At 55.5% G+C, this 14574-nt stretch overlaps 1 protein-coding gene across 3 annotated transcripts; it reads right to left on the bottom strand.

Moving 5' to 3' along the window:
• Positions 1 to 1019: 1019 nt before the first annotated feature.
• On the bottom strand, positions 1020 to 13937 carry GOLPH3L (golgi phosphoprotein 3 like). 3 transcript variants are annotated; one of them, XM_039702273.1, is made up of 5 exons: positions 13844 to 13937; positions 12150 to 12314; positions 7254 to 7385; positions 3816 to 3930; positions 1020 to 1955 (listed from the first exon to the last, which is right to left on the bottom strand). In XM_039702273.1, exons 2-5 carry the CDS (start codon positions 12309 to 12311, stop codon positions 1528 to 1530), a joined length of 837 nt encoding a protein of 278 aa, XP_039558207.1. In that variant the 5' UTR covers positions 12312 to 12314; positions 13844 to 13937; the 3' UTR covers positions 1020 to 1527. The 3 variants fall into 3 exon arrangements, with proteins under 3 accessions (XP_039558207.1, XP_039558205.1, XP_039558206.1); XM_039702271.1 differs by lacking the exon at positions 13844 to 13937 and adding an exon at positions 13725 to 13746; XM_039702272.1 differs by lacking the exon at positions 13844 to 13937 and adding an exon at positions 13533 to 13687.
• Positions 13938 to 14574: the final 637 nt, after the last annotated feature.

Consider the following 14574-nt stretch of genomic DNA (forward strand, 5'->3'; position numbering starts at 1 on the left):
AAAGTGGGGGAGGAAGGGAGGAAGGGGTTGTGAACAAAAATAATCACAGTTGCACTTGGTTTTTCTTACTAGAAACAGCAGCTGAGCCACAGGGGGCACAGCCTGGGGGGCTCCGGGTGCCCAACACCCCCAAACCCACCCAAGGAAGGTGTGAGCTGCTCAGGGGCACCCCCAGAGCGCCCAGGAGCTGCGGCTGTGCCAGGGTTTGGCCTCTTGGAGCAGCTCCTGGGCTGGGCCACCCCTGGCCCTGCCACCCCCGGCTCTGCACTGGCCTCAGAAGGAAATGCCCAAGGAGCTGCTGCCACCTCCCCCGGAGGCTGTGCTGGGGCTGCTGGGGGGTTCTCACCCACCTGGGGAGGGGAAAAGCAAAAATCCCCTGGTCCCTCCCCAGGCTGAGCCCAGCCAGTGCCCCGGGGGCTGCAGGTGCCCACGGGGAGAGGGTTCTCCTTGATGGGACCCACCAAGGGTCACCTCCAGCCTGTGGGAGGAGTTCAGGACTCCTTGAAGGGCACCAGCACGGCCCAGATCATCTCTGTGCCCATTGCTTTGGCACCTTCCAGCTCCAGGTCCCTCTGGGGGGACCCCAGGGTGGGAGCCCAGGTGGCACCTCAGGATGGGACCCATCAAGGGTCTTCCCCACACCACGTGAGGAGGAGTTTAGGACTTAGTGAAGACTGCCACCCCTGGCACTGCCACCCCCATCCGTGCCACCCCCGGCTCTGCACTGGCCTCAGAAGGAAATGCCCAAGGAGCTGCTGCCACCTCCCCCGGAGGCTGTGCTGGGGCTGCTGGGGGGTTCTCACCCACCTGGGGAGGGGAAAAGCAAAAATCCCCTGGTCCCTCCCCAGGCTGAGCCCAGCCAGTGCCCCGGGGGCTGCAGGTGCCCACGGGGAGAGGGTTCTCCTTGATGGGACCCACCAAGGGTCACCTCCAGCCTGTGGGAGGAGTTCAGGACTCCTTGAAGGGCACCAGCACGGCCCAGATCATCGCTGTGCCCATTGCTTTGGCACCTTCCAGCTCCAGGTCCCTCTGGGGGGACCCCAGGGTGGGAGCCCAGGTGGCACCTCAGGATGGGACCCATCAAGGGTCTTCCCCACACCACGTGAGGAGGAGTTTAGGACTTAGTGAAGGCCACCAGCAGAGCCCAGATCATCTCCATGCCTGTGCCTCAGGAGCTGCAGGTCCCCGTGGGGAGAGGGCTCTCCTTGATGGGACCCACCAAGGGTCTCCTCCACCCTGTGTGAGGGGTTAAGGACTTCCTGAAGGCCACCAGCACGGCCCAGGTCACCAGATCAGCTCCAGGTCCCTCTGGGGAGCCCCCAGGGTGTGACCCCAGCTGGGGTGTGAGGTGCCCGTGATGGGACCCACCAAGGATCTCCCCATGCCACGTGAGAAGTGTTTCACTGAAGGCCACCAGCACGGCCCAGATCATCCCAGCGCCCCTTGCCTTGGCACCTTGCAGCTCCAGGTCCCTCTGGGGAGACCCCAGGGTGCGACCCCAGCACGGGGACCCACCAAGGAGGACTTTTAGGACTTATTGAAGGCGGCCAGCACGGCCCAGATCATCTCGGTGCCCTTTCCTTTGGCCGCCTCCACCTCGGGGTCCATGTCCAGCAGGTCCTTGGTCCTGTTCATGGCCAGGTCGTACTTGTCGTCGGCCAGGCTGGCGAAAACGTTCTCCAGCACGTCGGAGGCGTGGGCCAGCACCAGCAGGGCCAGAGTCCGGCGCTCCATGCGCTGGGGCTCGTTGACCCAGCGCTCCAGGACGCTCTCCTGCAGCCGCCTCAGCAGGCGCTGCTTCTCGGAGGCGTTGCTCACCGGGTGCGTGGTCATGTCGAAGAGCAGGAAGTTCTGCTTCTCCGTGGTCAGGATGCCCTTCTCCACCAGCGCCTTGGCCAGCCGCTCCCGCACGTTGCGCAGCTGGTACTGCAGCTTGAAGGGGTTCCACGTCTCTCCTGGGGAGGCAGGAGGGCTCTGATCAAGGTTTGCTCCCCAATCCTCAATCCCAACGTCCTTCCAGCCTTCCTGCCACAGGAGCTCTGAGGACCAAGATCTCCACCAAACTCCCACCCAGAAAATTCTTCTTTGCCCACAAATTCAACCTTCTCCTGCTCTCCCCATCCCCAGGGACCTCCAGGGAGCTCTAGAGATCCAGAGCCAGGACAGGGAGGCTCTGATCAAGGTTTCTTTCCCAATCCCAACGTCTTTCCAGCTCTGAGGTCCAAGATTTCCACCCAGCTCCTAACTCAAAAAATTCTTCTCTGTCCCCACATTCAGCCTTTCCTTGATCTCCTCATCTCCAGGGACCTCCAGGGATCAGATCCAGGCCAGGCAGGTTCTACTCAAGGTTTGCTCCCCAATCCCAGTGTCCTCCCACCCTTCCATGGTGTCTGTATGGACACCAGGCCCTGCCACAGGAGCTCTGAGGACCAAGAGTTCCACCAAGCGCACAACCCAGAAAATTCTTCTTTCCCTCACATTCAGCCTTCCCCTGCTTTCCTCATCCCCAGGGACCTCCAGGGATCAGATCCAGGCCAGGCAGGTTCTACTCAAGGTTTGCTCCCCAATCCCAGTGTCCTCCCACCCTTCCATGGTGTCTGTATGGACACCAGGCCCTGCCACAGGAGCTCTGAGGACCAAGATTTCCACCAAGCTCCCAACCCAGAAAATTCTTCTTTGCCCACAAATTCAACCTTCTCCTGCTCTCCCCATCTCCAGGGACCTCCAGAGAGCTCTAGAGATCCAGAGCCAGGCCAGGGAGGCTCTGCTCAAGGTTTCTTTCCCAATCCCAGTGCTCTTTCACCCTTCCATGATGTCCTGCATGGACACCAGGCCCTGCCACAGGAGCTCTGAGGTCCAAGACTTCCACCAAGCTCCCAGCAAAGGAACACACAGAAAATTCTCCTCTGCCCCCACATTCAGCCTTCCCATCAGCTTTCTCCCCCTTCCATGGTGTCTGTATGGACACCAGGCCCTGCCACAGGAGCTCTGAGGTCCAAGACTTCCACCAAGCTCCCAACCCAGAAAATTCTTCTTTCCCTCACATTCAGCCTTCCCCTGCTTTCCTCATCCCCAGGGACCTCCAGAGATCAGATCCAGATCCAGAGAGACTCTGGTCAAGGTTTCTTTCCCAATCCCAGTGTCCTTCCACCCTTCCATGGTGTCCTCCATGCACACCAGGCCCTGCCACAGGAGCTCTGAGATAAAAGATTTCCACCCAGCTCCCAACCCAGAAAATTCTTCTTAGCCCATAAATTCAACCTTCTCCTGCTCTCCCCCTCTCCAGGAACCTCCAGGGATCCAGAGCCAGGCCAGGGAGGCTCTGCTCAAGGTTTCTTTCCCAATCCCAGTGCTCTTTCACCCTTCCATGATGTCCTGCATGGACGCCAGGCCCTGCCACAGGAGCTCTGAGGTCCAAGATTTCCACCAAGCTCCCAGCAAAGGAACACACAGAAAATTCTTCTCTGCCCCCACATTCAGCCTTCCCATCAGCTTTCTCCTGCTCTCCTCATCTCCAGGCATCACAGCCAGGCCAGGGAGGCTCTGCTCAACGTTTCTGTCCCAATCCCAACGTCCTTCCACCCTTCCATGGTGTCCTGCATGGACACCTGGCTCTGCCACAGGAGCTCTGAGGGATGTTTGGACAGCCCTGGACAGGGGTTTTGGAGGGTCCAGGCTGGACTTGGGGTTCCCTCACCACCAGATCCTGGAGCTCTGCATGCAGAGGGTGACCCTGGATGGATTTTGGGGGGTCTCAGGGAGGTTTGGACAGCCCTGGAGGGAGCTGGGGTGATGGAATGCCCACCCAGCCCTACCAGTGAGCAGCTCTATCCAGGTCTGCACCGTCTCTGCTGGCTCCGTGGCCTTGATGTGCCTGAGGGTCTCATCCAGCAGCACGTCCCCCGTGGGGGCGTCCGACTTCAGCAGCACCTGGAGCAGCAACGGCAGAGAACATTGCCATAAATACTGTCATACTGTCCACTTCCAAAAAGATTATATAATATTATACTGTTAAAATGATATCATATTCTATTATTATACAACATTATAATATAGTCTTTTGTGTCATTATTAAATAGTATTTTACTATTATAATTATAGACTAATATAATATTCTATTATTATACAACATTATAATATAGTCTTTTGTGTCATTATTAAATAGTATTTTACTATTATAATTATAGACTAATATAATATTCTATTATCATTATATAATATTATAAAATTGTAATTCTGCATCATTGTTATATAATATATAATAAGTATACATTAAGATAATATTAAATTATTATATAATATCGTAATTTTATATTATTGTTACTATAAATATACAATTATTATATTGTTAATATAATATAAATTATTATACATTAATATATTATTCTATTAATATTCTATTAATATTATATATTATAATATTGTAATTTTGTGACATTAAATAATACTATACTATTATAATGATATGTTAATATAATATTCTATTATTATAGACTATTACTAAATTGTAATTTTGTATCATTGTTATATAATATTTAATAAGTATATATCAAGATAATATTCTATTGTTATTCAATATTATAATATTGTAATTTTATATTATTGTTATATAATGTTATACAATTATCATTATATATTAGTATAATATTCTATTAATATTATATTGTAATATTGCAATTTTGTGACGTTATTAGATAATACTATACTATTATAATATCTTAAAATAATATTCTATTAACATTATATATTACTGTATTGTAATTTTGTATCATTGTTATATTATACTATTATAATTATACATTATCATATTCTATTAATATTATATAATATTATAATATTGTAAATTTATATGATTATAATATATTATACTATGTATTATACTCACCTTCCTCCCCAGCATCCTCACCTTCCTCCCAGCACCCTCACCATCCTCACCTTCCTCTCCAGCCTCCTCCCCATCCTCACCTTCCTCCCCAGCACCCTCACCTTCCTCCCCATCCTCACCTTCCTCCCCAGCAGCCTCACTTTCCTCTCTAGCATCCTCCCCAGCCTCACCTTCCTTCCAGCATCTTCACCTTCCTCCCCATCCCCACCTTCCTCCCCAGCATCCACCCTGTCCTCATCTTCCTCCCTAGCCTCACATTCCTCCCAGCATCCTCACCAGCAGCCTCCCCTCCCTCCCCATGCTCACCTTCCTCCCCATCCTCACCTTCCTCCCCAGCAGCCTCCCCTCCCTCCCCAGCCTCCCCAGGCGCCTCCCCCTCCTCACCTTCCCTGTCCTCATCTTCCTCCCTAGCCTCACATTCCTCCCAGCATCCTCACCATCCTCACCTCCCTCCCCAGGCGCCTCCCCCTCCTCACCTTCCTCTCCAGCAGCCTCCTCCTCCTCAGGGCCAGGGGCTCCAGGCGGATGCGGCCGCGCAGGGCCAGCTCGATCAGGATCCCCCCGCGCAGCCCCGAGGAGATGCAGTCGTTCCAGAAGGACGTGTAGCCCTGGCGAGCAAACGGGAGGGGTTCTCTCCTCTCCTCTGCCTCTCAGCCCTCCTGGCCTGGCTGGATCCTCACCAGGAGTCTCCACAAAGCTCCCAGATGTCCACATTTCCCTGCTCCTTCTCCAAACCCTCCCAGATTTCCACATTTCCCTGCTCCTGTCTCTCCAAAGCCTCCCAGATTTCCACATTTCCCTGCTCCTGTCTCTCCAAAGCTTCCCAGATTTTCCTGCCCCTCCCTCTAAACCTTCCCAAATTTCCCTCTTCCTGTCTCTCCAAACCTTCCCACATTTCCCTCCTCCCGTCTCTCCAAAGCTCCCCCAATTTCCACATTTCCCTACTCTCTCCAACCCTTCCCAAATTTCCCTGCTCCCTTTTCGCCAAAACTTCCCAAATTTCCCTCCTCCTGTCTCTCCAAACCTTCCCAGATTTCTCTGCTCCTGTCTCTCCAAACCTTCCTAAGTCTCCCTGCTCCTGTCTCTGCTCCTCTCTCCAAACCTTCCCAGATTTCCCTGCTCCTTTTTTATCCAAAACTTTCCAGATTTCCCCGTTCCTGTTTCTCTAAACCCTCCCAGATTTCTCTGTTCCTCTCTCTAAACGTTCCCAAATTTCCCTGCTCCTGTTTCTGCTCCTTTCTCACCAAACCCTCCCAGATTTCTCTGCTCCTCTTTCCAAACCTTCCCAGATTTCCCTGCTCCTGTCTGATCATAAAAAAGGAGCAGCAAAAAGGAAGAGAACCCCAAGCTCCAGAGTGCACAGGACAGTTCTGGGTTGGAATTGCAGCCAGGGAGAAAAAAAACCAGAACACCTGGACAAGAAAGGCCAGGGAAGGGCAGGGAAGGAATCTGCCCAGGGAATTTTCCCAGGGAAGGGCAGAGAGGGAATTTGCCCTGAGAATTTGCCCAGGGAGGGAATTTGCCCAGGGAATTTGCTGCTCCCTGAGCTTCAAGAACACTCAAGAGATGCTTTCCAAGAGAGCTGGCTGTGCTTTGGAGCAATGGGGCAGCCCAGGTGACCTTTCCTTCCCTCCCCTTCTCCCATTCCTCTTTCACTCCCTGATGAGAACAAAGCCCCATTGTTTCCCTCTGTTCCTTGGGTTTCAGGGCAAGCCAGGAGCAGCCAGGGCTCAGGGAGAGCCTCGGGGGGCTGGGGTGGCATTTGAGGGGTGCCCCCAGTGGGATCACAGCCACCACAGGGGGGTTTGCAGAGACCCCAGCACACCTGCAAGGGGTTCCTGGTGGGAATTTCCACCTTTCTGCTGCTCTTTCTGCCCTTTTCCCCTCCCTTTCTGTTGCTATTATAATTATACATTATCATACTCTATTAATATTATATAATATTATAATATTGTAAATTTATATAATTATAATATATTATACTATGTATTATACTCACCTTCCTCCCCAGCATCCTCACCTTCCTCCCAGCACCCTCACCATCCTCACCTTCCTCTCCAGCCTCCTCCCCATCCTCACCTTCCTCCCCAGCACCCTCACCTTCCTCCCCATCCTCACCTTCCTCCCCATCCTCACCTTCCTCCCCATCCTCACCTTCCTCCCCATCCTCACCTTCCTCCCCAGCAGCCTCACTTTCCTCTCTAGCATCCTCCCCAGCCTCACCTTCCTTCCAGCATCTTCACCTTCCTCCCCATCCCCACCTTCCTCCCCAGCATCCACCCTGTCCTCATCTTCCTCCCTAGCCTCACATTCCTCCCAGCATCCTCACCACCCTCACCACCCTCCCCAGGCGCCTCCCCCTCCTCACCTTCCTCTCCAGCAGCCTCCTCCTCCTCAGGGCCAGGGGCTCCAGGCGGATGCGGCCGCGCAGGGCCAGCTCGATCAGGATCCCCCCGCGCAGCCCCGAGGAGATGCAGTCGTTCCAGAAGGACGTGTAGCCCTGGCGAGCAAACGGGAGGGGTTCTCTCCTCTCCTCTGCCTCTGCGCCCTCCTGGCCTGGCTGGATCCTCACCAGGAGTCTCCACAAAGCTCCCAGATTTCCACATTTCCCTGCTCCTTCTCCAAACCCTCCCAGATTTCCACATTTCCCTGCTCCTGTCTCTGCTCCTTCTCCAAACCCTCCCAGATTCCCTGCTCCTGTCTCTCCAAAGCCTCCCAGATTTCCACATTTCCCTGCTCCTGTCTCTGCTCCTTCTCCAAACCCTCCCAGATTTCCACATTTCCCTGCTCCTTCTCCAAACCCTCCCAGATTTCCACATTTCCCTGCTCCTTCTCCAAACCCTCCCAGATTCCCACATTTCCCTGCTCCTGTCTCTGCTCCTTCTCCAAACCCTCCCAGATGTCCACATTTCCCTGCTCCTGTCTCTGTTCCTTCTCCAAACCCTCCCAGATTTCCACATTTCCCTGCTCCCGTCTCTCCAAACTCTCCCAGATTTCCACATTTCCCTGCTCCTTTCTCCAAACCCTCCCAGATTTCCACATTTCCCTGCTCCTGTCTCTCCAAAGCTTCCCAGATTTTCCTGCCCCTCCCTCTAAACCTTCCCAAATTTCCCTCTTCCTGTCTCTCCAAACCTTCCCACATTTCCCTCCTCCCGTCTCTCCAAAGCTCCCCCAATTTCCACATTTCCCTACTCTCTCCAACCCTTCCCAAATTTCCCTGCTCCCTTTTCGCCAAACCTTCCCAAATTTCCCTCCTCCTGTCTCTCCAAACCTTCCCAGATTTCTCTGCTCCTGTCTCTCCAAACCTTCCTAAGTCTCCCTGCTCCTGTCTCTGCTCCTCTCTCCAAACCTTCCCAGATTTCTCTGCTCCTGTCTCTCTAAACCTTCCTAAGTCTCCCTGCTCCCGTCTCTGCTCCTCTCTCCAAACCCTCCCAGATTTCCCTGCTCTTTTATCCAAAACTTTCCAGATTTCCCCGTTCCTGTTTCTCTAAACCCTCCCAGATTTCTCTGTTCCTCTCTCTAAACGTTCCCAAATTTCCCTGCTCCTGTTTCTGCTCCTTTCTCACCAAACCCTCCCAGATTTCTCTGCTCCTCTTTCCAAACCTTCCCAGATTTCCCTGCTCCTGTCTGATCATAAAAAAGGAGCAGCAAAAAGGAAGAGAACCCCAAGCTCCAGAGTGCACAGGACAGTTCTGGGTTGGAATTGCAGCCAGGGAGAAAAAAAACCAGAACACCTGGACAAGAAAGGCCAGGGAAGGGCAGGGAAGGAATCTGCCCAGGGAATTTTCCCAGGGAAGGGCAGAGAGGGAATTTGCCCTGAGAATTTGCCCAGGGAGGGAATTTGCCCAGGGAATTTGCTGCTCCCTGAGCTTCAAGAACACTCAAGAGATGCTTTCCAAGAGAGCTGGCTGTGCTTTGGAGCAATGGGACAGCCCAGGTGACCTTTCCTTCCCTCCCCTTCTCCCATTCCTCTTTCACTCCCTGATGAGAACAAAGCCCCATTGTTTCCCTCTGTTCCTTGGGTTTCAGGGCAAGCCAGGAGCAGCCAGGGCTCAGGGAGAGCCTCGGGGGGCTGGGGTGGCATTTGAGGGGTGCCCCCAGTGGGATCACAGCCACCACAGGGGGGTTTGCAGAGACCCCAGCACACCTGCAAGGGGTTCCTGGTGGGAATTTCCACCTTTCTGCTGCTCTTTCTGCCCTTTTCCCCTCCCTTTCTGTTGCTTTCTTCCCTTCCTTTCTGCTCTTTCTCCCTTTATGCTGCTTTTTCTCCTCTCTTTCTCCTCTTTTTTCCTCTCCCTTTCTGCTTCTCTTTCTGCTGTTTTCTCTCCCCCCCTTCTGCTCTTTTATCCCTCCCTTTACGCTGCTTTTTTCTGCTGCTTTCTTTCCTCCTTCTCTGCTCTTTTTCCCCCCCTTTCCTGCTGCTCTCTTTCTTCCTTTCCTGCTGCTCTTTCTCTGGATGGAAAACAAGGAGAGAAGGACCTAAAAGCCACCAGGAGACTGGAGAAAAACCCAAGGCAAAGAGGCTGGGAGCCCCCAGCCCTCCCCAGGGCTGAATTCCCATCCCCTGGGGCTCTGTTTGAGCAGGGCATGTGGACTCTGGGCTTGCCCAGCACGGAGAACCATAAAAGAAATGAATATTTTTATTTGCTTTCTCCACTTCCTCGTGCAGGCAGACAAAGGAACCTTTCATCCCTGCCCTCCTGGTTTCCTTCCCTGGGTTGTGCTCATGGCTTTTACAAACAAGTTCTCCAGGAAAGGGTGTGAAGATGAGCAAAGGTTTCAATTTCCTGGCCTCAAGGGCAGGTTACCCCTAGGAAATTTTAAATCCCAAAGCTCCTGGGCTATTTCCAGCTTCTGGAATCAGACTGGTTACAAAAGCCAGGCTGGTGTGCAGCCAGGTCCTCCTACATGGACAGACTGGCACTTTAAATAATGAAATTACACCGTGAGCTCATTGAATTTGGCAAAAATCATCTTGTTTTTCCCCAGTCATCAAAGCATGAGTGAACACCCGAGCTGTGAAAACAGAGCCCAGCTCAGGGCCAGGCTGCTGCTGCCTCTGGTTGTGAGCTACAGGAATGTGGAAGGACAGGATGGAATAAAAATAAATAAATAAATAAATAAAAGAGTGACAAGGGTTTTTTCCCCTGTTTGTTGTGCTCTCCCAGGTTCCTGGTGGCTCAAGGGCTGTTCCCAGGATACATTAACCAAGAACACCAAACACAGCCCAGGAAAAAAAGCCCTCAAATATTTGCTGCAGGATTATTTGCATTGTGTTCCCTGTACAGCCCTGAGCTCCTGCCACTTCCCAGTTGGCTCCCAGATCTTATCTGGGGCTCTCAAACAGGACAGCCCCAGCCCTTGGCACTGTCACGAGCTGTGGCACAGCTCTGGGAGCAGCCCAGAAGTGCAGAGCCCTGCTGGGAAGAAGGTTCTGGCACCTCACAAAGGTTCAATTCCATCCCTGAGGGGTGAGGAGGAGGAGGACATCCACCCCAGCTCCTCAGGGGGGGAGCCAGGCTCACACAGCAATCATGGAATAACCACAGCTGGGAAAGATCTCCAGGACCACTAAGCTCAGTCTTGGCCAAAGTGGGTTCCTGCAGCTGGAGAGCCCTTCTAGAAGCTTCTGCTCTGCCACTGTCACCTCAAAAAGCACTTTGGACACCTGGTGGCTTCCCCTGGTCTGCAATTCCCCATCCACTGGTGAGGAATAGCAGATTTCAGAACTGTGGAATGGTTTGGGTTGGAAGGGACCTTAAAGATCAACAAATCCCATTCCCTGTCACGGCAGGGACAGGTTCCACCACAGCAGGCTGCTCCCAGCCCCGTCCAGCCTGGCCTGGGCCACTCCCAGGGATGGGGCAGCCCTGGAATCACCTGTGCCAGGGCCTCCCCACCCTCCCTGCCAAAGATTGCCCCGAGCTGCTGCAGGAAATGGAAGCAGGGGTGAAGTCAAGGCACAGGGAAAGCACAGAGAATTCCACAGCAGGCATCTTCCCCTTCCAGGCAGGGCTGACTAACCAGTTCCCAGCAGCTGATAAGCACCAAGCAATTGTGTTTGAGCAGGATCTCCTTCCCCAGGGTGGCAGGCACACCTGGAGCTCCCAGCAGTGACAGCCCCAGCCCTGCCTGGCCCAGGAAGGCAGCAGAGCTGCAGCTCCTGCTCCCTGTCCACTGTGGCTGCTCCAGCTCCCAGCCCAGCTGCCTCTGCTGCCCTCTCCTCTTCCCTCTCCTCTTCCCCACATGATTTTTAAAGAGCAGAGCAGTGCTCATGGTGTTCAGCTGCTGTTTTGGCACATGGATTTTTAAAGAGCAGAGCAGTGCTCATGGTGTTCAGCTGCTGTTTTGGGGCTGCAGAGGAGGATGTTCACCCTTTGATAAATCAGCTTGAGCCTCAGCTCAGCCCTTCAGCCCTGTTAAGAACAACCCCAACTGTGCTCTGCCACTGTCCCCAGGGCACCCCTGACCTCGTGCCACTGTCCCCAGGGCAGAGCAGCTGGGACAGCCCTTGCCAGCCCCATGCACAGCTCAGGTTGCCATCTCCTGGCACAGGCAGCCCACAGCAGCTGGCCCATCCCTGGAAGTGGCCAAGGCCAGGCTGGACAGGGCTTGGAGCAGCCTGGGATGGTGGGAGGTGTCCCTGCCCATGGTGAGGGTTGGGAACTGGATGAGCTTCACAGTCCCTTCCAACACCCAGGGCCACGGCTCAGCTGAGGTGTTGGGCTCCATGATCTTTAAGGTCTCTTCCAGCCCAGCCATTCTGTGAATTCTGTGAACACAATCTTGTGATCCCAAGCAGGTTCTAAGGGAGAACACTGAGAAGAACCCCCCTGTCACAGACAAATTTTATGAAAAATCCTTTTGCCAGGATCTTTTCTCGTGAGAAGCTGGGGAGCTTCAGCTTCTCCACGTTTTGCTGCTTTGGAATGTGATTTGGAGAACTGTTTACCCAGCATGTGAATTGTTTTCACTTGATGACCAATGACAGCCACCTGTGTCGAGGCTGTGAGCAGTCACAAGATTTTGTTATCTATTCCATTCCTTTCTTTTCCATCTTTCTGATGGATCCTTTCCCTATTCTTTTTAGTATAGTTTTAATATAGCATTTTAATATAATAAAATAAATGAGCCTTCTGAAAGATGGAGTCAAGATTCTCATCTCTCCCCTCGTCCTGGGACCCCTGAACACAACCCCACCCACCCAACCCCCCGAGAGCCTGGAGCCCAGCTTGGGTGGGCACTGCCAGGTGCCCAGCCTCACCTCCTTGTCCTTCAGCCCCAGCAGCAGCACCTCCTCCATCAGGGTCAGCCGGATGTCCTTGGAGTCGTCGGGCTCCTCCTCGTTCAGCTCGGGCTCCTCCTCGCCCTCCCCCTTCCTCTCCTTGCCCTCGGCGCGCCGGCCCCGGTGCGTCAGGGTGGTCATCTCCTGGGGGGGCACGGGGATCAACACTGGGGCAGGGCTGGGCCCCCAGAGCCTAACCCACTCCTCCAAACCCCCAAGACCAAAACCCTCTTCCCCAGACCTAAATCCCTACCCTCAGACCCCCATTCCCAGACCCTCAGACCCACTCCTCCAAACCCCCAGACCCAAACCCCCACCCAGAGCCAAACCCCCACCCTCAGACCCAAACCCCCTTCCCCAGACTGAAACCCAGTCCTCCAAAACCCCTTTCTCAGATCCAAACTCCCAGACCCCTATTGCCAGACCCAAACCCCCATCCCCAAATCCATCCCTCCAAACGCACTTTGCCGTGCCCAAACCCCCAGACCCAAACCCCCATCCCCAAATCCATTCCTCCAAACTCACTTTGCCATACCCAAACCCCCACCCTCAGACCCCCATTCCCAGCCCCAAACCCACTCCCCCACACTCAAACCCTCATCCCCAAACCCACTCCTCCAAACCCCTATTCCCAGACCCAAACCCCCATCCCCAAATCCACTCCTCCAAACTGCCTTCCCGAAACCCAAACCCCCAGGAGCAGACCAAGCTACACTCGCTGCTCCTACCCCAGGCTTTCCAGCTCCACCAAACTCAAACCCCCATTCCCTGACCCCAGACCCAAACCCCTTCCCCCAAACCCAGGGAAGTTTGCTGCTCCTACCCCAGGACTCCAACTCCCCCAGGCCCAAACCCCTTCCCTCACACCAAGGGACGCTCACTACACCTACCCCAGGACGTCCAGCTCCCCCAGACCCAATCCCCCCCAGATCCCTTCCCCCAGACCCAAACTCCCATTCCCAGGCCCAAACCCCCACCCTTAGACCCCCATGCCCAGACCCAGACCCCTTCCCCCAGACCCAGGGATGCTCTCCACTCCTACCCCAGGATTTCCAGCTCTCCCAGACCCACACCCCCTCCCTCAGACCCAGATTCTCTCCCCCAGACCCAGATCCCATTCTCCAGGCCAAACCCCCAGTCCCTCCCCAGACCAAGGGCCGCCGGTCCGTTCCCCGCAGCACTCCCCGCTCCAATCCCATTCTCCAGGCCCAAACCCCCTCCCTCAGACCCAAACCCCCATCCCCAGACCAAGGGCCGCTCCCACCCCAGGATTTCCAGCTCCCCCAGACCCACACCCCCTCCCTCAGACCCAGATTCTCTCCCCCAGACCCAGATCCCATTCTCCAGGCCAAACCCCCAGACCAAGGGCCGCCGGTCCGTTCCCCGCAGCACTCCCCGCTCCCGGGGCTCTCGGGGACCCCCGTCCGCCTCACGGGCTGGGTCTGTCGCACGCCCCGCTCTGTGTGGGGACCCCCGAGGCGCAGCAGAGCCCCTGAGGCCGCACGGGTCCCGCAGCCCCGGCAGCGCCCCGGGCCGGCCCTGTCCCCGCCTCACCCCTGGGCTCCGTCCGCCCCTCCCGGCCCGGCCCCGCTCCATCCCGCAGCGCCCCGCGGGTGAAGACCCGCCCCCCTCACGAGGGCTGGGGGCTGCCGAGGCCCGCTGCCCGCTCTCACCGCGGCCCGGCGGGTCCGCCCGCCCCGCTCCGCTCCGCTCGGGGCCGCGGGCAGGAAAAGCCCCCGCCGCTTCCTGCCTCCGCTGGGCCCGCCCACGCCGCGGCCCTGACCAATGGGGGCCCGCGCGCGTCTGAGCAGCCAATGAGCGCGGCTCGGCTGGGTCGGGGGCGGGACTTCCTCCTGTCAGTCAGGGAGGCTCCGCCCCCGCCCGCGTGTCGTGTCCGGCTCCCGCTGCAGCTCGTGTCCCGTGTCACACCCGTGCCACAGCCGTGCCACAGCCGTGTCACAGCCCTGCTCCGGTCCTGTCCCGTGCCACAGCCCCGCTCCAGTCCCGTCCCGTGTGTCCTGTCCTGTGCCACGGCCCCACAGCCCTGCTCCGGTCCTGTCCCGTGTGTCCTGTCCCGTGCCACAGCCCCGTTCCAGTGACAACTTGTCCTGTGTCCTGTCCCGTATCCCATCCCATTCCCGTTCTGCCTCCTTCTCCCATCCCGTTCCCATTCCCGTCCCGTGTCCCGTTCCAGTCCCGTGTCTCGTTCCCGTACCCCACCCGTTCCCGTCCCGTCCCGTTCCCTCTCCCGTCCCGTCCCGTCCCGCCGGTATCGGACCACGCCGCCGAAGCTGAACGCCGTTTAATGGAGCAGCGCTGACGAACACCGCCGTTAATTGAAAAGCCAAAGCCGAGGAACGCTCCGCTGTCCCGCCCGGCGGCGGGAGCGGCTTCACGCCCGTTC

The sequence above is a fragment of the Passer montanus genome, unplaced genomic scaffold (genome assembly GCF_014805655.1).
Source record: "Passer montanus isolate IOZ18808 unplaced genomic scaffold, ASM1480565v1 scaffold154, whole genome shotgun sequence".
NCBI lineage: Eukaryota > Metazoa > Chordata > Aves > Passeriformes > Passeridae > Passer > Passer montanus.